This window comes from Coregonus lavaretus, assembly GCF_964263955.1.
Source record: "Coregonus lavaretus genome assembly, chromosome: 15".
NCBI lineage: Eukaryota > Metazoa > Chordata > Actinopteri > Salmoniformes > Salmonidae > Coregonus > Coregonus lavaretus.
In genome coordinates this window covers 24,937,860-24,963,354 of record NC_140002.1, presented here as the reverse complement: position 1 = coordinate 24,963,354, position 25,495 = coordinate 24,937,860, and the positions used below count along the sequence as shown (strand labels likewise).

The 25,495-nt window shown below is 42.3% G+C and overlaps 1 protein-coding gene and 1 pseudogene across 6 annotated transcripts in view; one reads left to right on the top strand and one right to left on the bottom strand.

The window, feature by feature from the left end:
* LOC311142499 (nuclear receptor corepressor 1-like) overlaps nt 1-16,340 on the bottom strand; it is a 127,629-nt gene extending 111,289 nt beyond the window's left edge. For all 5 annotated transcript variants that reach the window (XM_084178148.1, XM_084178150.1, XM_084178149.1 and 2 more), the window contains exons 1-2: nt 16,207-16,340; nt 5,441-5,632 (exon numbers count right to left, since the gene is read on the bottom strand). In XM_084178148.1, the coding sequence (XP_084034274.1) occupies nt 5,441-5,551 (111 nt within the window). In that variant the 5' untranslated portion in view covers nt 5,552-5,632; nt 16,207-16,340. The remainder of the gene's footprint in view (nt 1-5,440; nt 5,633-16,206) is intronic.
* A 644-nt stretch (nt 16,341-16,984) lies between these two features.
* LOC311142494 (N-acetylglucosaminyl-phosphatidylinositol de-N-acetylase-like) overlaps nt 16,985-25,495 on the top strand; it is a 33,723-nt pseudogene continuing 25,212 nt past the window's right edge. Inside the window, exons 1-2 of the transcript XR_014615536.1 lie at nt 16,985-17,294; nt 17,798-17,897. The product of XR_014615536.1 is annotated as an N-acetylglucosaminyl-phosphatidylinositol de-N-acetylase-like (transcript). The remainder of the gene's footprint in view (nt 17,295-17,797; nt 17,898-25,495) is intronic.

Here is a 25,495-nt window from a genome sequence, read left to right as displayed (position 1 = left end):
GTAGGTCGGGGTGCCTTGTAAGGACACGATGGTGAGAAAGTAAACGGCCTCTTCCATCAATCCTATTAGCCAACGTTCAATCATTTGAAAATAAATTGGACGACCTAAGATCAAGGTTATCCTACCAACGGGACATTAAAAACTGTAATATCTTATGTTTCACCGAGTCGTGGCTGAACGACGACATGGATAACACACAGCTGGCGGTATATACGCTACATCGGCAGGATAGAACGGCTGACTCCGGTAAGACAAGGGGTGTCGATCTGTGTATATTTGTAAACAACAGCTGGTGCATAAAATCTAATACTAAGGAAGTCTCAAGGTTTTGCTCGCCTGAGGTAGAGTATCTCATGATAAGCTGTAGACCACACTATTTACCAAGAGAGTTTTCATCTATATTTTTCGTAGCTGTCTATCTATCACCACAAACCGACGCTGGCACTAAGATTGCTTATGGCCTTATACAGCTCATTGAGTGCAAACGGGAAAACGCTCATCCAGAGGCAGTGCTCCTAGTGGCTGGGGACTTTAATGCAGGGAAACTTAAATCCGTTCTACCTAATTTCTACCAGAATGTTAAATGTGCAACAACAGGAGAAAAAATAAAAAAACCCTAGACCACCTTTACTCCAAACACAGAGACGCGTACAAAACTCTCCCTCGCCCTCCATTCGGCAAATCATGACCATAACTATATCCTCCTGATTCCTGCTTATAAGCAACAACTAAAGCAGGAAGCACCAGTGACTCGGTTAATAAGGAAGTGGTCAGATGACGCAGATGCTAAGCTACAGGACTGTTTTGCTAGCACAGACCGGAATATGTTCCGGGATCTTCCGATAGCATTGAGGAGTACACCACATCAGTCACTGGCTTCATCAATAAGTGCATCGATGACGTCGTTCCCACAGTGACCGTACATACAGTGCCTTGCAAAAGTATACATCCCCCTTGGAGTTTTTCCTATTTTGTTGCATTACAACCTGTAATTTAAATTGATTTTTATTTGGATTTCATATAAATGGACATACACAATATAGTCCAAATTGGTGAAGTGAAAAAAATTACTTGTTTCAAAAAAATTCAAAAAAATTTAACGGAAAAGTGGTGCGTGCATATGTATTCATCCTCTTTGCTATGAAGCCCCTACATAAGATCTGGTGCAACCAATTACCTTCAGAAGTCACATAATTAGTTACATAAAGTCCACCTGTGTGCAATCTAAGTGTCACATGATCCGTCACATGATCTCAGTATATACAGTGAGGAAAAAAGTATTTGATCCCCTGCTGATTTTGTACGTTTGCCCACTGACAAAGACATGATCAGTCTATAATTTTAAATGGTAGGTTTATTTGAACAGTGAGAGACAGAATAACAACAACAAAATCCAGATAAATGCATGTCAGAAATGTTATAAATTGATTTGCATTTTAATGAGGGATATAAGTATTTGACCCCTCTGCAAAACATGACTTAGTACTTGGTGGCAAAACCCTTGTTGGCAATCACAGAGGTCAGGCGTTTCTTGTAGTTGGCCACCAGGTTTGCACACATCTCAGGAGGGATTTTGTCCCACTCCTCTTTGCAGATCTTCTCTAAGTCATTAAGGTTTCGAGCCTGACGTTTGGCAAATCGAACCTTCAGCTCCCTCCACAGATTTTCTATGGGATTAAGGTCTGGAGACAGGCTAGGCCACTCCAGGACCTTAATGTGCTTCTTCTTGAGCCACTCCTTTGTTGCCTTGGCCGTGTGTTTTGGGTCATTGTCATGCTGGAATACCCATCCACGACCCATTTTCAATGCCCTGGCTGAGGGAAGGAGGGTCTCACCCAAGATTTGACGGTACATGGCCCCGTCCATCGTCCCTTTGATGCGGTGAAGTTGTCCTGTCCCCTTAGCAGAAAAACACCCCCAAAGCATAATGTTTCCACCTCCATGTTTGACGGTGGGGATGGTGTTCTTGGGGTCATAGGCAGCATTCCTCCTCCTCCAAAGGGACTTGCGGGCACTGCAGGATTTCAGTCCTTCACGGCGTAGTGTGTTACCAATTGTTTTCTTTGTGACTATGGTCCCAGCTGCCTTGAGATCATTGCCAAGATCCTCCCGTGTAGTTCTGGGCTGATTCCTCACCGTTCTCATGATCATTGCAACTCCACGAGGTGAGATCTTGCATGGAGCCCCTGGCCGAGGGAGATTTACAGTTATTTTGTGTTTCTTCCATTTGCGAATAATCGCACCAACTGTTGTCACCTTCTCACCAAGCTGCTTGGCGATGGTCTTGTAGCCCATTCCAGCCTTGTGTAGGTCTACAATCTTGTCCCTGACATCCTTGGAGAGCTCTTTGGTCTTGGCCATGGTGGAGAGTTTGGAATCTGATTGATTGATTGCTTCTGTGGACAGGTGTCTTTTATACAGGTAACAAGCTGAGATTAGGAGCACCATTAAATACAGTATTACAAAAATGGAAAGAATGTGGCACCACAACAAACCTGCCAAGAGAGGGCCGCCCACCAAAACTCACGGACCAGGCAAGGAGGGCATTAATCAGAGAGGCAACAAAGAGACCAAAGATAATCCTGAAGGAGCTGCAAAACTCCACAGCGGCGATTGGAGTATCTGTCCATAGGACCACTTTAAGCTGTACACTTCACAGAGCTGGGATTTACGGAAGAGTGGCCAGAAAAAAGCCATTGCTTAAAGAAAAAAACTAAGCAAACACGTATGGTGTTCGCCAAAAGGCATGTGGGAGACTCCCCAAACATATGGAAGAAGGTACTCTGGTCAGATGAGACTAAAATTGAGCTTTTTGGCCATTAATGAAAACGCTATATCTGGCGCAAACCCAACACCTCTCATCACCCCGAGAACCCCATCCCCACAGTGAAGCATGGTGGTGGCAGCATCATGCTGTGGGGATGTTTTTCATCGGCAGGGACTGGGAAACTGGTCAGAATTGAAGGAATGATGGATGGCGCTAAATACAGGGACATTCTTGAAGGAAACCTGTTTCCGTCTTCCAAAGATTTGAGACTGAGACGGAGGTTCACCTTCCAGCAGGACAATGACCCTAAGCATACTACTAACGCAACACTCGAGTGGTTTAAGGGGAAACATTTAAATGTCTTAGAATGGCCTAGTCAAAGCCCAGACCTCAATCCAATGGAGAATCTGTGGTATGACTTAAAGATTGCTGTACACCAGCGGAACCCATCCAACTTGAAGGAGCTGGAGCAGTTTTGCCTTGAAGAATGGGCAAACATCCCAGTGGCTAGATGTGCCAAGCTTATAGAGACATACCCCAAGAGACTTGCAGCTGTAATTGCTGCAAAAGGTGGCTCTACAAAGTATTGACTTTGGGGTGGTGAATTGTTATGCACGCTCAAGTAGTTTTTTTGTCTTATTTCTTGTTTGTTTCACACAACAAAACAAAAATTCATCTTCAAAGTGGTAGGCATGTTGTGTAAATCAAATGACACAACCCCCCCAAAAATCAATTTTAATTCCAGGTTGTAAGGCAACAAAATAGGAAAAATGCCAAGGGGGTTGAATACTTTTGCAAGCCACTGTACATACCCCAACCAGAAGCCATGGATTACAGGCAACATGCGCACTGAGCTAAAGGGTAGAGCTGCCGCTTTCAAGGAGCGGGACTCTAACCCGGACGCTTATAAGAAATTCCGCTATGCCCTCAGACGAACCATCAGACAGGCAAAGTGTCAATACAGGACTAAGATTGAATCGTACTACACCGGCTCCGACGCTCGTCGGATGTGGCAGGGCTAGCAAACTATTACAGACTACAAAGGGAAGCACAGCACAGCCGCAAGCTGCCCGGTGAGCTAAAATCACTTCTATGCTCGCTTCGAGGCAATTTGCATACCGCCCCAACAGATCCACAGATGATGCTATCTCTATTGCACTCCACACTGCCCTTTCCCACCTGGACAAGAGGAACACCTACGTGAGAATGGTATTCATTGACAACAGCTCAGTGTTCAACACCATAGTGCCCTCAAAGCTCATCACTAAGCTAAGGACCCTGGGACTAAACACCTCCCTCTGCAACTGGATCCTGGACTTCCTGACAGGCCGCCCCCAGGTGGTAAGGGTAGGTAACAACACATCTGCCACGCTGATCCTCAACACGGGGGCCCCTCAGGGGTGCGTGCTCAGTCCCGTCCTGTACTTCCTGTTCACCCATGACTGCATGGCCAGGCACGACTCCAACACCATCATTAAGTTTGCCGACGACACAACAGTGGTAGGCCTGATCACCGACAACGATGAGACAGCATATAGGGAGGAGATGATTGTGGACTACAGGGAAAAAAAGAGGACTGAGCACGCCCCCATTCTCATCGACAGGGCTGTAGTGGAACAGGTTGAAAGCTTCAAGTTCCTTGGTGTCCACATCACCAACGAACTATCATGGTCTAAACACACCAAGACAGTCGTGAAGAGGGCACGACAAAGCCTATTCCCCCTCAGGAGACTGAAAAGATTTGGCATGGGTCCTCAGATCCTCAAAATGTTATACAGCTGCATCATCGAGAGCATCCTGACTGGTTGCATCACCGCCTGGTATGGCAACTGCTCGGCCTCCGACCACAAGGCACTACAGAGGGTAGTGCGTACGGCCCAGTACTTCACTGGGGCCAAACTTCCTGCCATCCAGGACCTCTATACCAGGCAGTGTCAGAGGAAGGCCCTCAAAATTGTCAAAGACCCCAGCCACCCTAGTCATAGACTGTTCTCTCTGCTACCGCACGGCAAGCGGTACCGGAGCGCCAAGTCCAGGTCCAAAAGGCTTCTTAACAGCTTCTACCCCCAAGCCATAAGACTAAGCTAATTATGGCTACCCAGACTATTTGCATTGTCACCCCCACCCCCTCTTTTACGCTGCTGCTACTCTGTTTATTATACATGCATAGTCACTTTAACTCTACCCACATGTACATATTACTTCAATTACCTTGACTAACCGGTGCCCCCGCACATTGACTCTGTACCGGTACCCCCTGTACATTGCCTCCCTACTGTTATTTAAATTTTACTGCTGCTCTTTAATTATTTGCTATTTTTATTTTCTTAAAACTACATTGTTGGTTAAGGGCTTGTAAGTAAGCATTTCACTGTAAGGTCTATAACTGTTGTATTCAGCACATGTGGCAAATAAAATGTGTTTTGAAGAGAAGTCTGCATGATTCCAGAGCAGATCCCGAGGCATGTCTCAGCTTGAAATCTCTATTTTCCCTTATTTTATGGATTCAGCATTCATATGCAATAGTGAATCATTTGCATGGAGAGAAAGAGAGAAATTCTCACCAGCAGTAGATGTAAAAAATAAAAATGAGATTCAGTGCAGTGCAGCGCCACTGCCATCATTAAGAGGCTATGAGAGAGTTATGATGTTTCTCTGAGCTCAGTTTCTTACCTGTTGGTGGCGTGTGTTGCTGAAGGTGTACTGGACAGAGTGTGGTGGGTAGCGGCTCTGCTCGCTGCTGAAGCTGCCCTGTGTAGGGGGATAGCCCGAGCTACTGGACATCCTGGCTCAGGGTTGAGCCGGGCGGGCTGTTGCTGCACTGATCAGGGGCTCTGCTGGAGCATGGCTGGAGACCCAAACCACCTGAGGTAGGACAGATAGATGGACACTAGAGTTGCACGGTATACCGAAACTTCGATACTAGAACATGAAAAACGGTTTGGTACTAGAATGTTACTTTTGGTACTTCTGTCAAATGTGTCTCACAGATCAAGTCTGTATCAGCGCAGCCTACCCCTTATTATAGCGTACACCGTGCCTGCCTACTTACTCATTGCTAGCCTGCACTGGGGGGCTGGTGCATGTTAGCTCCCCACTCAAGCTGCACAGTAGTTAACACACTTTAATAATATGACACGGCATGTAGAAATGTTGAAACTGTTAATTGCTGTTTGCAAAACAGGCTAGAACACTTTACAATGGAAGAAGATACCGGTAGCTTCCAGCTTTGTAGGCTAACTTTCCTTGCTAGCTGACAGCTAAAGATAACATCAATTCACTACCCTAGTACCTTGTTCGTGATGATTTGCTAACCATTATGCTAAATATGCTGATTGAATAACGTTTTTGGTGGCATTCACTTATTCCGTCTCTCACCCAAACATTCTCTATTGCCTCAGCACACTGACTGCCTCGTGAATGACGTAACTTCTGGGAAAAAATTACAAAAGCTACTTCTATGCAAATGTTGTTGATCAGTACAATAAAATATGTCCCAAATGGAAGGGAAATAGATTGTCATCTGTAGCCCGGCGAAATCAGCCAAAACAAGCTCAATAACTCAATTCATGCACAAATCTATTGAATATGCATTGTGGCAGTTGCAGTTTTTCTGCAGCTGAGCTACATCTGAACTGTATTGGATTATGATGCACCATATGAATCAGTTGGTAATGGATTAGGTCAAGTATTATGGTTGACCAAGATTAGTCTCCTCAGAGACTGCCTAGCCTTGTCACTCTCCTTTGAAAATTAAATACTAGGTAAACAAACAAGAGCAAATAAATATTTCCTTATGTACATTGCATTCGGAAAGTATTCAGACCCCTTCACTTTTTCCACATTTACCTTTACGTCATTTAGCAGACGCTCTAATCCAGAGCAATTTACAGTTAGTGAGTGCATACATCATTTTTTATACTGGCCCCCCGTGGGAAACGAACCCACAACCCTGGCATTGCAAACGCCATGCTCTACCAACTGAGCTACATCCCTGCCGGCCATTCCCTCCCCTACCCTGGACGACGCTGGGCCAATTGTGCGCCGCCCCATGGGCTTTTTGTTACGTTACAGCCTTATTCTAAAATGGATTAAATTAATGTTTTGCCTCAATCTACACACCATACCCCAAAACGACAAAGCATAAAAAAAGGTTGACATTTTTGCACATTTATAAAATAAAATAAATGAAATATCACAATTACATAAGTAATCAGACCCTTTCCTCAGTACTTTGTTAAAGTACCTTTGGCAGCGATTACAGCCTAGAGTCTTCTTAGGTATGATGCTACAAGCTTGGCACACCTGTATTTGGGGAGTTTCTCCCATTCTTCTCTGCAGATCCTCTCAAGTTCTGTCAGGTTGGATGGGAAGCGTCGCTGCACAGCTATTTTCAGGTCTCTCCAGAGTTCAAGTCCGGGCTCTGGCTGGGCCACTCAAGGACATTCAGAGACTTGTCCTGAAGCCACTCCTGCATTGTCTTGGCTGTGTGCTTAGGATCGTTGTTCTGTTGGAAGGTGAACCTTCACCCCAGTCTGAGGTCCTGAGCGCTCTGGAGTAGGTTTTCATCAAGGATCTCTTTGTACTTTGCTCCATTCATCTTTCCCTCGATCCTGACTAGTCTTCTAGTCCCTGCCGCTGAAAAACATCCCCACAGCATGATGCTGCCACCACTATGCTTCACCGTAGGGATGGTATTGGCCAGGTGATGAGCGGTGCCTGGTTTCCTCCAGACGTGACGCTTGGCATTCAGGCCAAAGTGTTCAATCTTGGTTTCATAAGACCAGATAATCTTGTTTCTCATGGTCTCAGAGTCCTTAGGTGCCTTTTGGCAAACTCCAAGCGGGCTGTCAAGTGCCTTTTACTGAAGAGTGGCTTCCGTCTGGCCACTCTAATGGCTGATTGGTGGAATGCTGCAGAAATGGTTGTCCTTCTGGAAGGTTCTCCCATCTCCACAGAGAAACTCTAGAGCTTTGTCAGAGTGACCATCAGGTCCTTGGTCACCTCCCTGACCAAGGCCCTTCTCCCCCGATTGCTCAGTTTGGCCGGGCGGCCAGCTCTAGGTAGAGCCGTGTTGGTTCCAAACTTCTTCCACCTAAAAATGATGGAGGCCACTGTGTCCTTGGGGACACTGTCAACTGTGGGACCTTATAAAGGGCAGGTGTGTGCTTTTCCAAATCTTGTCCAATCAATTGAATTTACCACAGGTGGACTCCAATCAAGTCCTAGAAACATCTCAAGGATGATCAACGGAAACAGGATTAGGGCTGACCCCAATTAGTCGACTGTTCGGTCATTAAGCTGTTGGTAGACAGATTGTTTTGGTCGAGCAGTAACACACACACACACACACAGTACCAGTCAAAACTTTGGACACACCTAGTCATTCCAATGTTTTTCTTTATTTTTCCTGTTTTCTACATTGTAGAATAATAGTGAAGACATCAAAACTATGAAAAAACACATATGGAATCACGTAGTAATCCAAATAAAAGTGTTAATCAAAGTATATTTTATATTTGAGATTATTCAAAGTAGCCACCCTTTGCCTTGATGACAGCTTTGCACACTTGACATTCTCTCAACCAGCTTCATGAGGTAGTCACCTGGAATGTATTTCAATTAACAGGTGTGCCTACTTAAAAGTTAATTTGTGGAATTGATTTCCTTCTTAATGCGTTTGAGCCAATCAGTTGTGTTGTGACAAGGTTGGGGTGGTATACATTAGATGGCCCCATTTGGTAAAAGACCAAGTCCATATTCTGCCAAGAACAGCTTTACTTTAAAAAGACATTAAGGTCAGTCAATAAGGAACATTAAGGATTTAAAGTTTCTTCAAGTGCATTCGCAAAAACCATCAAGCGCTATGAGGAAACTGGCTCTCATGAGGACCGCCACAGGAAAGGAAGACCCAGAGTTACCTCTGCTGCAGAGGATAAGTTAGAGTTAACTGCACCTCAGATTGCAGCCCAAATAAATGCTTCACAGAGTTCAAGTAACAGACACATCTCAACATCAACTGTTCAGAGGAGACTGTTTGAGTCAGGCCTTCATGGTCGAATTGCTGTAAAAAGAAAACACACTACTAAAGGACATCAATAAGAAGAAGAGACTTGCATGGGCCAAGAAACGCGAGCAATGGACATTATACCAGTGGAAATCTGTCAATTGGACTGATGAGTCCAAATTTGAGATTTTTGGTTCGAACCGCTGTGTCTTTGTGAGACGCAGAGTAGGTGAACGGATGCTCCGCATGTGTGGTTCCCACCGTGAAGCATGGAGGAGGTGGTGTGATGGTAGTCACTAGAGATCCTGGTTCGAATCCAGGCACTGTCGTAGCCGGCCGCGACCGGGAGACCCATGGGGCGGCGCACAATTGGCCCAGCGTCGTCCAAGGTAGGGGAGGGAATGGCCGGCAGGGATGTAGCTCAGTTGGTAGAGCATGGCGTTTGCAACGCCAGGGTTGTGGGTTTGATTCCCACGGGGGACCAGTATGAAAATAATAATAATGTATGCACTCACTAACTGTAAGTCGCTCTGGATAAGAGCGTCTGCTAAATGACTAAAATGTAAATGGTATGGGGGTGCTTTGTTGGTGACACTGTCAGTGATTTATTTAGAATTCAAGGCACTTAACCAGCATGGCTACCACAGCATTCTGCAGTGATATGCCATCCCATCTGGTTTGCGCTTAGTGGGACTATCATTTGTTTTTCCACAGGACAATGACCCAAAACACACCTCCAGGCTGTGTAAGGGCTATTTGACCAAGAAGGAGTGTGATGGAGTGCTGCATCAGATGACCTGGCCTCCACAATCACCTGACATCAACCCAATTGAGATGTTTGGGATGAGTCGGACCGCAGAGTGAAGGAAAAGCAGCAAACAAGTGCTCAGCATGTGGGAACTCCTTCAAGACTGTTGGAAAAGCATTCCTCATGAAGCTGGTTGAGAGAATGCCAAGAGTGCGCAAAGGGAGGCTACTTTGAAGAATCTCAAATATATTTTGATTTGTTTAACACTTTTTTGGTTACTACATGATTCCATGTGTTATTTCATAGTTTTGATGTCTTCACTATTATTCTAAAATGTAGAAAATAGTAAAAAGAAAAACCCTGGAATGAGTAGGTGTTTTCAAACTTTTGACTGGTACTGTATATATTTGCGGCCATCTCAGACTAAAATTAAATTTATGCTTGATCCGAAAATGTGGTTGGAGTCTCCATATGAAGGGTGTGACGCAATTGCATAGCCTCCAGAAGCATGCAGAGGCCAAATCGAGCTCCGCACCGCATCGCCATGCGCCTCCTAAATGTTTTAACAATGCGTATGGCTTTGTATAGCTCCGCATTGACATGATTGGTTGACGATAGGTGGGGGCGGTACATCCTGTAGAAAACAAACTCACTTCCTTGACAACAGCTCTGTACTTCTCCGCGAAGCGCAAGTAGTATGAATGCCCTGACTTCTGCGGAGGCCGTATCACCGTAAATTCTGCATGGCCAATACAGGCGTCGGATTGACCATGTGCCCAGATGCACAATGCACTTCTCTCTTCAGAATTCGGTCTCTCCCACCATTTGTGCACATTCATAGTTTCATAACTTAACTGTGTGAACTGTTTGCATTTTATTGTTAGTGTATATCAATTCCCCATTACATACCACCAGTAGTACACTTACCGTTAATTCCTAATCTACAATGTTTGTTACTTTGGTTATGGTAATTTCTGTTAATGCATTCAATATTATTCTTCCAGTCTTCCCGTTATCATTGTCCAAGAGGACATTGTCAGAAGAGTGCACAACCTATGCTACACTTGTGAGAAACAAGTTTTGTTTATTTCATTCCATTTACGAGTTGTCAATTTAGTCATTGTCTTTTGTTTGGAGCGCTCCTGTCAATGTTAAGTAAGGACACGCACGCATAGAAGTAGGCCTATAGGCTACCTGGCCTGTGTGCAAATGTAGGCATATAAAATGTGCCCATTTGGGGATCTGATAGTATTTCTGATTGGCTTAACGCACCACCACTAAAGACCTGTGGAGCTTCTCAAAGTAATGTTTTCTTCACATCAAATAGCAAGCAAAAAAGTGTTTTTACATCCATTGAGAATTACAATAGTTCCTCAAAGTATTTGAAAAATCATTCAATTTCTCTCCCTTTCGATAACCACTCAGCGTGAAAGGGAAACATTTTATGCTCTGATCCAGTGGAACACTTAACAAAATAGGCCTATCTGATTACTTCTTATCAGTGCTTGACTTGGACTGAAATAGGTTCCGGTACTCATTTTGGGTGCTGGTACTGTTTACATTTAGGTGCAGGAGCTCCACAGTACTTTTGAGCTAATATTCTATAAGAGGAACAGGAGCTCAAGCAGTAGAAAATTTGAGGTGCCGGTACTCCTGCTCAAGTCAAGCACTGCTTCTTATCCCTTGCGCAAATAGCCTACAACTGTGTTTGTCCTGAGCTCACTGGCGCAGGAAACTGAGGGCCCAGAATATTTTATACAATGTTGTAAATTCACTAGCGCAAGCTTCGGGCCTGATCAAAGTTAATAGTTGATAAAAAAAATCAAGTTTGTTGCAGATAGGCCATGTGTAGCCAATGTGAGTTATAGGATATTTATTTTTATCAGGATATTTTCTACCTGCAGGCTGCAATGTTTTAATTTGTTGGCTTTATGTAGGATATTTTTACATAGTTGGCAATGGCAACAATAGTTACTTTTTAGGTTTGTATCATTTTCATTTAGATAGAACTTTGATTAACCACATGACAATGATTTTGAGATATGAAGATGTTACTATAAATTAAATTAAACTGTTTCACAAAAATGTGCATACGAAAACCATAACTGGCACACAGATTGGTAAAAATCGTAAGATAAATTGGCATTCCACATGAGAAAGATTGCTGACTCCTCGTGTAGCCTATTACCGGCAACTTCAGGAGAGTAATGGCAGAATCTGCGAAAGCCAGCAGGAGCGGGAGGAGAATAGTTGGGTCAGGTTAAGGTTCTCTTCATTTTAGAATAAGGCTGTAACGTAACAAAATGTGGAAAAAGTGAAGGGGTCTGAATACTTTCTGAATGCACTGTATGTTCATGTTTTTAGTGTTGGACTTAACAAAGTATACAATTTCAATCACATTATAGGTTGCAGTTTTTGTTTTGTGTACCCTATTAAATACCCTAAACTGTACACCGCATATACAGTGAGGGAAAAAAGTATTTGATCCCCTGCTGATTTTGTACATTTGCCCACTGACAAAGACATGATCAGTCTATAATTTGAATGGTAGGTTTATTTCAACAGTGAGAGACAGAATAACAACAACAAAATCCAGAAAAACGCATGTCAAAAATTTTATGAATTGATTTGCATTTTAATGAGGGAAATAAGTATTTGACCCCTCTGCAAAACATGACTTAGTACTTGGTGGCCAAACCCTTGTTGGCAATCACAGAGGTCAGACGTTTCTTGTAGTTGGCCACCAGGATTGCACACATCTCGGGAGGGATTTTGTCGCACTCCTCTTTGCAGATCTTCTCCAAGTCATTAAGGTTTCGAGCCTGACGTTTGGCAACTCGAAACTTCAGCTCCCTCCACAGATTTTCTATGGGATTAAGGTCTGGAGACTGGCTAGGCCACTCCAGGACCTTAATGTGCTTCTTCTTGAGCCACTCCTTTGTTGCCTTGGCCGTGTGTTTTGGGTCATTGTCATGCTGGAATACCCATCCACGACCCATTTTCAATGCCCTGGCTGAGGGAAGGAGGTTCCCACCCAAGATTTGACAGTACATGGCCCCGTCCATCGTCCCTTTGATGCGGTGAAGTTGTCCTGTCCCCTTAGCAGAAAAACACCCCCAAAGCATAATGTTTCCACCTCCATGTTTGACGGTGGGGATGGTGTTCTTGGGGTCATAGGCAGCATTCCTCCTCCTCCAAACACGGCGAGTTGAGTTGATGCCAAAGAGCTCGATTTTGGTATTCTGACCACAACACTTTCACCCAGTTCTCCTCTGAATCATTCAGATGTTAATTGGCATACTTCAGACGGGCCTGTATATGTGCTTTCTTGAGCAGGGGGACCTTGCGGGCGCTGCAGGATTTCAGTCCTTCACGGCGTAGTGTGTTACCAATTGTTTTCTTGGTGACTATGGTCCCAGCTGCCTTGAGATCACTGACAAGATCCTCCCGTGTAGTTCTGGGCTGATTCCTCACCGTTCTCATGATCATTGCAACTCCACGAGGTGAGATCTTGCATGGAGCCCCAGGCCGAGGGAGATTGACAGTTATTTTGTGTTTCATCCATTTGCGAATAATCGCACCAACTGTTGTCACCTTCTCACCAAGCTGCTTGGCGATGGTCTTGTAGCCCATTCCAGCCTTGTGTAGGTCTACAATCTTGTCCCTGACATCCTTGGAGAGCTCTTTGGTCTTGGCCATGGTGGAGAGTTTGGAATCTAATTGATTGATTGCTTCTGTGAACCGGTGTCTTTTATACAGGTAACAAGCTGAGATTAGGAGCACTCCCTTTATGAGTGTGCTCCTAATCTCAGCTCGTTACCTGTATAAAAGACACCTGGGAGTCAGAAATCTTTCTGATTGAGAGGGGGTCAAATACTTATTTCCCTCATTAAAATGCAAATCAATTTATAACATTTTTGACATGCGTTTTTCTGGATTTTTTTGTTGTTATTCTGTCTTTCACTGTTCAAATAAACCTACCATTAAAATTATAGACTGATCATTTCTTTGTCAGTGAGCAAAAGTACAGAATCAGCAGGGGATCAAATACTTTTTTCCCTCACTGTATAGAGTTCTGCTACCCGACCCCGACGGGTCTCGACATTATACGTCAGGTTAGGGCCTGTTTTTTCATCAATAACTAGGGTACGGGCAAGGCTCGGGTATCATTAAACATTTTGAAGCTGAACTATTCTCTCATGTTCTGCTGCGCAGTACAGCTCATATCTGACTAAGATCATAACATGGTGTCAGAAGTGCTTCAACCTCGTCAAAAAAGACAGGAGAGATTATTTCACAGAAAATAATTTGTCTGAGTTTAGAGTGATGAAAAGTAGCTAACAGCTAACTGCTCTCTCATGTCTCTTCATTGAGCAGAGCAGCCCAAGCAGAGCCTTTGCTATGTTTACTCACAGACTCAGACCTGCCATGAGTAGAGAGCATGCAGAGCGTGCAGGGAGTGAGTGACAGACGGAGAGGAGCAGCTAATGGATTTACCTACAGGTTTACCTACAGGGCCTTAAATTTGGCAGATGCATTCGGGCCTGGGTAGGTTAGGGCCTGAACGTCACAGGCATGGGTAGGGCTCAGGCTTAAAATTCATGCCCGTGCAGGGTTCTAATACTGCAGAATGCAGCATAGATACAAGCATCCATCGATGTCCTACATTTATCTGATGATAGCATGAAGTCTGGAAGGGAGGATCTGGCAGTTTAGTAGGAGACTGCTGCAAGGTTGGAGCCCAATGTAAATGTAAACGGAGGGGCTCTCTGGAGCAAACCTCATAGAGGGCAAACCTCCTCCTTGTCCAATAAAGAGAGCACACTACACACACACCATTTTGAAATGCCATGCTATAATGTAATTTTTTTAACCGCTTACATTTAAGGTCCCTATCTTCCTATAGTTTCAGAGTTACACTGACAAGTGGCAGCCTGTACAGAGTCTGTTTGAGAAGGAAAGCCTGAATCTTGATCTGATGAACATCCGGTCCTCTTAAAATCTAGGATTTGTCAAAAACTTCTGCTACATGGGGTGTCATCCAGGCAGATATGGCGACGACAAGAATGCTAGGAATCCCAAACCTGGCACACTTTTTGCCAGGATTAATCTGTCAGACAAATCATGAACTGTTATGCATCTACAATGCCATGCTGCTTTTCAAAAAAAAAAAAGACAGGTGTATGTTGGAGGGAAGAAAATATTGTGTTGAGTGAGTTTTTCCTTCAAATGCTTAAAATATGCTGCTGAAACGCTATCCAAATTAATACTTGGAATTAACTCTACACACCACCTAGCCTAAGAGGAAACATGGAGACTAAAAAAAAATCTAGTCCTCTCATGGGAATTTCTTAATCTGATTGTAAACCATCTCTGATACAGTTTGGATAGAGGCTACAGAAAACTAATTGCACTAGCCGCGAGTGCAAACAAGGCCCAAAATTCAAGGTGAAGTGGCAGCTTGCCCCAGTGCATTTCTAATGCTTGTTCTGCATGCCCACACGGACAGCACAATAATTATCTTCTGTAAGAAATGTAACAGTTATAAAACCTAAGGCAATGCAACATCACAACAACCAATTAAAGTGTTGAATGAGTCTCTTCCACTTCCCTCAATATCATTTGACATAAAAAGTAACAAATAAAATCATAACCAACTCACAATCAATGAGGAGGACACTGGTTAAGTGTGCACTTTGTAAATAAACGGGATTATTTGAGTCTGTATCTTTAGGCCAGCTTACATTATTGAACTAGTTTACATTCTCCTCAGTAGTGAGTTCTCATCAATACAGAACATCATATCTTATATAACTCATTATCCTTTAATACCAGTTTGTTGACAGGCAGGACCAGATGTTGAATTTCAGCTGCAAGGACAAAACCTACTGTTGAGGCTGAATAAATAACAAGCACATATTGCAACAAACCACACTAAGATCATATTAGCGCAATTTATTGACTAACCATGGATGGTGTCTCCATGAAAGATGCAAATGGTTACTTTTGGGTTTGCTGATGATGTTGGTTATACAGACGTTTACAATAATAGTTACCTATCTAGTTAGCTAACGTTAGCTAGTTTGTAATCACGTTAGTTAGCCTACATGCCATGATTACCTAGCTAGCTTAGCTAGATAGTTTGCAGATACTACTGTATGGCGCGAAACGTTTTACATAAGGTGAAATCAATTATTAGTTATGATTGTCTAAACGTATTAAACAAGATTACAGCTGCAAACATTAGTAGCAACTTGACAAATGTAATGCTTTTCGCAGTCTACACCTTCCTCAGGTGTTGTTTGCCTTGTTAGCTTGTATGCTAACTGGGTAAGCTAGCTAACTTACAATATAAATTGTTTGTTGCTGAATTGAAGGATATGTGCGTTTAATTTTAGTTTGAATTTACGAATTAGCATTGATTTTCCATAAATATGTAAAATACAGCATACTTGAACCTTATAAAGTGCATAAAAACATTGGATGCTGCGAAACGACATTGTGTTGATAGCTACAATATTTCACCTTAGAATTCTCAAGCAAGCCGCCATCTTGCAAAGGGAAATTTGCAGCCTCGATATAGTACGCTAAAGTGGCTAACTTGCTAGCAAAACGCAACCCAAAGTTCTGCCCTATTTTAAAAACATGTAACTTCTGTGCACATATGAAGAGATAGACACTCACCTCACATTCGGGAAAAAAATACCCTGTAAGAAGTAAATGTGTTCTTATTGGTCTTATAGGGCAGATGCTTGTAAATCCGCAGTTGACGGACTGTAGACGGTTGTAGGAGACAGAACGCTGCACCACATTTGTCTGTCGATGTCCTGGTAGGATTGTATAAATTGTTATATGGGGGGAAAAAATCAGTACTTTCATTAATAACATTTGCATATTTTCTCAGTGCTTACTGTGTGTGTTAAAGATAGATTACAACAGTGATTAGACTTTAAATAAATGCTGTCTAAATTAGGCGATTTTTTAAAAGTATTTTTATTTGATATACCAAAGAGGATAAGGTTGTGTAACGTTCAAACCATTCCCACAGGCAAACTAAATATCAATTGTGGCTCCCGCCTGACACAGAACATGCTTGTTGATCCTGATTTATGATTTATCCATAACAAAAATATAAGTAATAATGTGTCCACAGTTTAGATTTTATTTTTAATTTTTTAATACATTACTTGTCTACAAATGATCGGTTGGTTGTTTACCTAACCTTACACATGCAACAGAAACGGGCAACTTTCAGATGCCTAACTAACGTTATAATTAGAACATTTCTGAATTTCATATCAAATGGATATTCGTTTACTTATGCCAATTTTCTGTGTATTTGTAACTACATATTATACATGGTCGGGTGTTCAAATGTTATGTTGCGTTCCAGAAACAGGAAATGTAGCAGAATATTTACTTTTGGCGGAACCTTTGGAAAATGAGACTTTGAAAATGCGGAATGTTTATAAGAACGGTAAAGAAAATAGTGCATGTTTTATTTGTAATTTTCGTAGCACTTTTGTCCTACTTTGTTTGGATAAAATGCATTTACTAAAGGCAGAATTCAGCAAAGTCACGTAAACAATTGTTTAAATTTATGTTATGTAGAGACAAGCAATTCAACTCGTCTCAAACAAGCGATTTGTCTGGCGATGTTCGAGCACTCTTTTTAACTGCCCATCCAGATGATGAATGTATGTTCTTTGCACCAGCAATTTTAAGACTCGTGGAACTAAATGTCTCTGTTCATTTAGTGTGTTTATCTCAAGGTGGGTTTACAATAGAAAACAGCTTATGGTTTTGATTTGTTTGAGTAGCCTATGTATTCCTGAACCAGAATCTGGCTTTACAGGAGACATTGATATGGCGAATCTCCTTTAAGCCCAGGAAGCAGCCTTTCAGTTTGCCATGCAACAGCTTTTCAAGCTTAATGTCAAAATACGGGCGTTACTCACCAAAAATGGAGTTTCGATTACTAACTATCGTCATTTACTGCCGTCACGGCCGGTATGTACTTCTAAAAAAAGGTCTAAATAAAAATGTACAAGCAACCAAAAAAATGACTATTTTCCACCTCTAATGAATCGCTCACGTCCCAAGGATCCCGGATAGCATTAACATTACTGCTATGCACAGGTCGGAAGGTTATAACATTTTTCGGTGAATGTAACTTTTTTGTGTTAATTCCTTTATATGTCGTTATATAGCCATGTAGCAATGCTTTAAATGACAACATATAAAGTAATTTGGTTTTCTCAAAATAATTACCTAGGCAATTACTACAATCAAGGTGTACAGCGTCGAGAAGAGCTTCTAGGCAGCTGTGCAGTGTTGGGAATACCAGCCTCCAGAGTCACTATACATGACTGCAAGTAAGTTGTCTCTGTCAGCGAGGCTAGCAAGTAGGCAATCTTCAGCACAATTATCAGAACATACTGGCCAACCAGTCCCACACATTCCTTTTAAAAACAGCCATTGATCTAGGTTTAGAAAGTAATCTGCTGTTTTAAATAAGAAGTGCCTGCTTAGCATAAAATCGTTGTTATAAGTAACCTTGTCAGAACAGTCAACCGATGGTCAATTTATTAAGCCTAACCCATAATGTGATTTTTGTCCCCCACGATGAAATCGGGGAGGGGACTGTGGATCTGTCTCTGTCCGTTAGTACGAACTAGTTGCACGCAATATCTCAGATAGCACTGGCCTGATTTTGACAAAACTTGGGTGAATGAGGCATCTTGCCATAGAGATCTGGCATTTACACAATTACACTAATTGGCTAGATGATGGCGCTATAACAGGAGATTGAAAATAACAACTTCGAAAGGTCACGACCTTCACCCCATCTGACCTAAAGTCATGAAATTCAGAACATAGGTCCCTCTCCTTAGGGACCCATATGGTCCGCATGATGGATTTTCCGCAATTTTGAATTTTGTGAAAAACACTTAAAATGCTACACATCTGGTACCGAATGACCGATCTGCACGACATTTGATAAGTGGCATCTATGGACAAAGGTCTCTCAACACAATATTTTCCAGACTAGTACCTAAAACAACATGACCAATATACATTCACGGGGCGTGGTCTGGCACATTTTGTTACGTTATAGCCATATTCTAAAACTGATTAAGTAGTTTTTTTCCCCTCAACAATCTACACGCAATACCCCATAATGACAAAGTAAAAACATTTTTTTTCATTTTTTTCACATTTATTAAAAATAAAAAACAACTATCACATTTACATACAGTACCAGTTAAAAGTTTGGACACACCATTCTCTCAACCAGCTTCATGAGGTAGTCACCTGGAATGCTAGAATGAGTTCCCACATATGCTGAGCACTTGGTTACTAGTTTTCATTCACTCTGCGGTCCAACTCATCCCAAACCATCTCAATTGGGTTGAGGTTGGGGGATCTGATGCAGCACTCCATCACTCTCCTTCTTGGTCAAATAGCCGTTACACAGCCTGGAGGTGTGTTTTGGGTCATTGTCCTGTTGAAAAACAAAGGATAGTCCCACTAAGAGCAAAACAGATGGGATGGTATATCGCTGCAGAATGCTGTGGTAGCCATGCTGGTTAAGTGTGCCTTGAATTCTAAATAAATCACAGTGTCACCAGCAAAGCACCATCACACCACCACCTCCATGCTTCACGGTGGGAACCACACATGCAGAGATCATCCGTTCACCTACTCTGCGTCTCACAAAGACAAGGCGGGTGGAACCAAAAATCTCAAATTTGGACTCATCAGACCAAAGGACAGATTTCCACCGGTCTATCAAATAAAATTTTATTGGCCACATGCGCCGAATACAACAGGTGCAGACATTACAGTGAAATGCTTACTTACAGCCCTTAACCAACAGTGCATTTATTTTTAATAAAAAAGTAGAATAAAACAACAGTGTTGAGAAAAAAAGAGCAGAAGTAAAATAAAATAACAGTAGGGAGGCTATATATACAGGGGGGTACCGGTGCAGAGTCAATGTACGGGGGCACCGGCTAGTTGAGGTAGTTGAAGTAATATGTAACATTGCTCGTGTTTCTTGGCTCATCCAAGTCTCTTCTTCTTATTGGTGTCCTTAGTAGTGGTTTCTTTGCAGCAATTTGACCATGCAGTCTCCTCTGAACTGTTGACGTTGAGATGTGTCTGTTACTTGAACTCTGTGAAGCATTTATTTGGGCTGCAATCTGAGGTTATTTGCCGATTTCTGAGGCTGGTAACTCTAATGAACTTATCTTCTGCAGCTGAGGTAACTCTGGGTCTTCCTTTCCTGTGGCGGTCCTCATGAGAGCCAGTTTCATCATAGCGCTTGATGGGTTTTGCGACTGCACTTGAAGAAACTTTCAAAGTTCTTGAAATTGTCCGTATTGACCGACCTTCATGTCTTAAAGTAATGATGGACTGTCGTTTCTCTTTGCTTATTTGAGCTGTTCTTGCCATAATATCGACTTGGTCTTTTACCATATAGGGCTATCTTCTGTATACCACCCTTACCTTGTCACAACACAACTGATTGGCTCAAACACATTAAGAAGGAAAGAAATTCCACAAATTAACTTTTAACAAGGCCCACCTGTTAATTGAAATGCATTCCAGGTGACTACCTCATGAAGCTGGTTGAGAGAATGCCAAGAGGGTGCAAAGCTGTTATCAAGTCAAAGGGTGGCTACTTTGAAGAATCTCAAATATAAAATATGTTTTGATTTGTTTAGCACTATTTTGGTTACTACATGATTCCATATGTGTTATTTCATAGTTTTGATGTCTTCACTATTATTCTACAATGTAGAAAATAGTAAAAATAAATAAAACCCTTGAATGAGTAGGTGTGTCCAAAGTTTTGACTGGTACTGTAAGTATTCAGACCCTTTACTCAGTACTTTGTTGAAGCACCATAGGCAGCAATTACAGCCTTGCAGACCTTTGGCATTCTAGTTGTCAATTTGTTGAGGTAATCTAAAGAGATTTCACCCCATGCTTTCTGAAGCACCTCCCACAAGTTGGATTGGCTTGATGGGCACTTCTTACGTACTATACGGTCAAGCTGCTCCCACAACAGCTCAATAGGGTTGAGATCCGGTGACTGTACTGGCCACTCCATTATAGACAGAATACCAGCTGACTGCTTCTTCCCTAAATAGTTATTGCATAGTTTGGAGCTGTACTTTGGGTCATTGTCCTGTTGTAGGAGGAAATTGGCTCCAATCAAGCGCCGTCCACAGGGTATGGCATGGCGTTGCAAAATGGAGTGATAGCCTTCCTTCTTCAAGATCCATTTTACCCTGTACAAATCTCCCACTTTACCACCACCAAAGCACCCCCAGACCATCACATTGCCTCCACCATGCTTGACAGATGGGATCAAGCACTCCTCCAGCATCTTTTCATTTGGTCTGCATCTCACAAATGTTGTTCTTTGTGATCCAAACACCTCAAACTTTGATTTGTCTGTCCATAACACTTTTTTTCCAATCTTCCTCCGTCCAGTGTCTGTGCTCTTTTGGCCATCTTAATCTTTTCTTTTTATTGGTCAGTCTGAGATATGGCCCTTTCTTTGCAACTCTGCCTAGAAGGTCAGCATCCCGGAGTCGCCTCTTCACTGTTGACATTGAGACTGGTGTTTTGCGGGTACTATTTAATGAAGCTGCCAGTTGAGCACCTGTGAGGCATCTGTTTCTCAAACTAGACACTAATGTATTTGTCCTCTTGCTCAGTTGTGCACCGGGGCCTCCCACTCCTCTTTCTATTCTGGTTAGAGACAAATCAGCCGTTTCCAGCTACAATAGCCATTTACAACATTAACAATGTCTACACTGTATTTCTGATCAATTTGATGTTATTTTAATGGACAAAACATTTCCCTTAAAAAAAAAAAAGATATTTATTTTCAGGTCTCTCCAGAGATGTTTGATCGGGTTCAAGTCCGGACTCTGGCTGGGCCACTCAAGGACATTCATAGACTTGTCCCAAAGCGTTGTCTTGGCTGTGTGCTTAGGGTCGTTGTCCTGTTGGAAGGTGAACCTTCGCCCCAGTCTGAGGTCTTGAGCGCTCTGGAGCAGGTTTTCATCAAGGGTCTCTCTGTGCTTTGCTCCGTTCATCTTTCCCTTGATCCTGACTAGTCTCCCAGTCCCTGCCGCTAAAAAACATCTCCCCAGCATGATACTACCAACCAGGCAAGTCATTCCAATCAATTGAATTGACCAGAGGTGGACGCCAATCAAGTTGGAGAAACATTTCAAGGATGATCAATGGAAACAGGGTGCACCTGAGCTCAATTTCTAGTCTCATAGCAAAGGTTCTGAATACTTATGTAAATAAGATATTTCTGTTTTTTATTTGTAATACATTTGCTAAAATGTCTAAATATTTTTTCACTTTGTCATTATGGGGTATTGTGTGTAGATTGATGAGGATTTGTTTTATTTAATCCATTTTAGAATAAAGCTGTAACATAACAAAATGTGGAAAAAGTCGAGGGGTTTGAATACTTTCTGAATGCACAGTAAATCAGTCAAGTGTATTCGTATTGTAACAAAATGTAGTACACATGTTGCAAACATTGTCAAGACTCAACATTTGCAAGAACATTCATATAGACTTCACGGTGGCGCTATAATGGACACATGTTTATATCACTTGATCTGTTTAGCTCAGAGTTATGAAATTTGGTGCATATGCTCAGGGATATGAGTCTAGCTAACCCACGCGATATCTCAGACACCACTGGCCTGATTTTGACTAAACTTGGGTGAATGGTGCGTCTTGCCATAGACGAGTTGTTTACTGTTGCCTTGTTTTAAATTAGGGGCTGATGGTGAAAAGTAAAAACAAACATGAAGAAACAGTGTGTGGTGCAGTGCACTACCCCCAGCCAGCCCAGGACCCTGAACCCAGCATGCCTGCCCATTAGCAGCACATCAAGCTCTGCCTGGCCCCTCCACCTCCCCCAGTGTCTGTCAGAACAAACAGTGAGCCAGCCACAAATCAAACTCCTCCTTTCTTACCATAACAGAGCCTAGTCAGCCTGGCCTGATATATTGGCCTACTCTGTCACTAGGGGCCATAAACGCTTAGACCCCAGAGGCTTTGAGAGGTCTGCCCCTGTTGGACATTCTCTCTCTGCCCTCTGAAATCGCACCAGGTCTGCAACATGATATGATATTTTGGCCACACATTCTTTCAGGAATTGTTGAGACTAATTGGTGAATATTAGGACTTGATTGTGAGGGACTTAGACCTAAGTGATCATGAGGCATCAAAGCCGAACAAACTGCATACTATTAAGAAATGCTATAGATGGAAGGAAAGTAGTGTAGAAGCCTACCAAAAAACTATTGGGCAACAACAAATCTAATCCCGTTTAGACAACTTCTTGGACAAAACTTTTCACTGCAATAGTGAAGGTGTAAACTTGGCAGTAGAAAGCCAAACTGTAATGTTGACCTTTTCACCCTCCCTATCAAATATAAAAATGTGAAGCAGACAACCTAAGAAAATAAACAATAATGACAAATGGTTTGATGAAGAATGCAAAACCCTAAGAAAGAAATTGAGAAACATATCCAACCAAAAACACAGAAATCCAAAAAGCCAAAAAGAATACAGAAATACACTAAGAAAAAACAAATAACAGCTGATGAGAAATCATCTCAATGTAATTGAATAATCTATAGAATCTAACCACTTATGGGAAAATTGGAACACACTAAACAAACAACAACACAGAGAGCCACCTATCCAAAATGGAGCTGTATGGATAAATCACTTCTCAAATATTTTTGGCTCTATAACAAAGAACAAACAGCAAAAACATAAACATGATCAACTACAAATCTTAGAATCAGCTATTAAAGATGACCAGTCCAAAACCCACTGTATTCTCCAATTACATTTAATGAACTACAGGACAAAATACAAACCCTCCAACCCAGGACGGTGGTGTTGATGGTATCCTAAATGAAATGATAAAACATACAGACCACAAATTCCAATTGGCTATACTTAAACTCTTTAACATCATCCTCAGCTCTGGCATCTTCCCCAATATTTGGAACCAAGGACTGATCACCCCACAAATTTGACCCCAATAATTACAGTGGAATCTGCGTCAACAGGAATTTGGGAAAAATCATCAACAGCAGGCTCCAACATTTCCTCAGTGAAAACAATGTCCTGAGCAAATGTCGAATTGGCTTCTTACCAAAATACTGTAAGATAGACCACGTATACACCCTGCACACTCTTATTGAAAAGCAAAGAAAACAAAAGCAGTCTTCTAATGCTTTGTTGATTTCAAAAAAGCTTCTGACTCAATTTTGCATGAGGGTCTGCTATACAAATTGATGGAAAGCGGTGTTGGGGGAAAAACATATGACATTATAAAATCAATGTACACACAAAAATGGCAATAAACACAGAGATTTCTTTCCTCAGGGCCGTGCAGCTTGAGCCTCACCCTCTTCAACATATGCTGTATATAAATTAATTGGCGAGGGCACTAAAACAGCCTTCAGCACCTGGCCTCACCCTACTGGACTCAGAAACCAAATGTCTACTGTTTGCAGATGATCTGGTGCTTCTGTCCCCAACCAAGGAGGGCCTATAGCAGCACCTAGATCTTCTGCACAGATTCTGTCAGACTTGGGCCCTGACAGTGAATCTCAGTAAGACAAAAATAATTGTGTTCCAAAAAAGGTCCAGTAGCCAGGACAACAAATACAAATTATATCTAGACACCGTTGCCCTAGAGCACACACATAATTATACCTAACTCAGCCTAAACATCAACACCACAGGTAACTTCCACAAGGCTGTGAGCTATCTAAGAGACAAAGCAAGAATGGCCTTCTACGCCATCAAAAGGAACAAAAAACGTTATGTCCCAATTAGGATCTGGCTAAAAATACTTGAATCATTGCCCTCTATGGTTGTGAGGTCTGGGGTCCACTCATCAACCAATAATTCACAAAATGGGAAAAACACCCAATTGAAACTCTGCATGTAGAATTCTGCAAAAATATACTTAGTTTACTATGTAAAACCCCAAACAATGCATGCAGAGCAGAATTAGGACTATACCCGCTAGTTATCAAAATCCAGAAAAGAGCTGTTAAATTCTACAACCACCTAAAAGGAAGCGATGCCCACACATTCCACCAGAAAACCCTCACCTACAGAGAGATGAACCTAGAGAAGAGTCCCCTCAGCCAGCTGGTTCTGGTGCTCTGTTCACAAACGCAAACAGAGCCCCAGGACAGCAACACAATCAGACCCAACCAAATTATGAGAAAGCAAAAAGATAACTATTTGACACACTGGAAAGAATCAACCAAAAAACGGAGCAAATTGGAATGCTTTCTGGCCCTAAACATAGAGTAAGTGCACAGTGGCAGAATACCTGACCACTATGACTGATTCAAAATTAAGAAAATGTACAGACTCAGTGAGCATAGCCTTGCTATTGAGAGAGGTCGCCATGGGCAGAACTGGGTCTCGAGAGAAGACAGGCTATGTCCCCACTGCCCACAAAATGAGGTGGAAACTGAGCTGCGCTTCCTAACCTCCTGCCAAATGTATGACCACATTAGAGATACATATTTCACACAGCTCCACAAAGAATTTGAAAACAAATCAAACATTGACAAAACTCCCATATCTGCCATGTGCAATCACAGCAGCAAGATTTGTGGCCTGTAGCCATGAGAAAATGGTAACCAGTGGAGCACAAACAAGTAAACAACTATGTAAATACCACCAACATCTATCTGTTATTAATCTTCCCCTACTATTTGTACTACAGTATAACCAGTTGCACATGGCTAAAATCCTGATAATATAACACTTGAAATGTCTATCTCTTTTAAACCTTTTTGGGTGCAATATTTCCTGTTAAATTCTAATAGTTTTTTGTTGATGTTGTTTTGTCTTCTCACTTTTGTTTGTTTATTTTACTTGC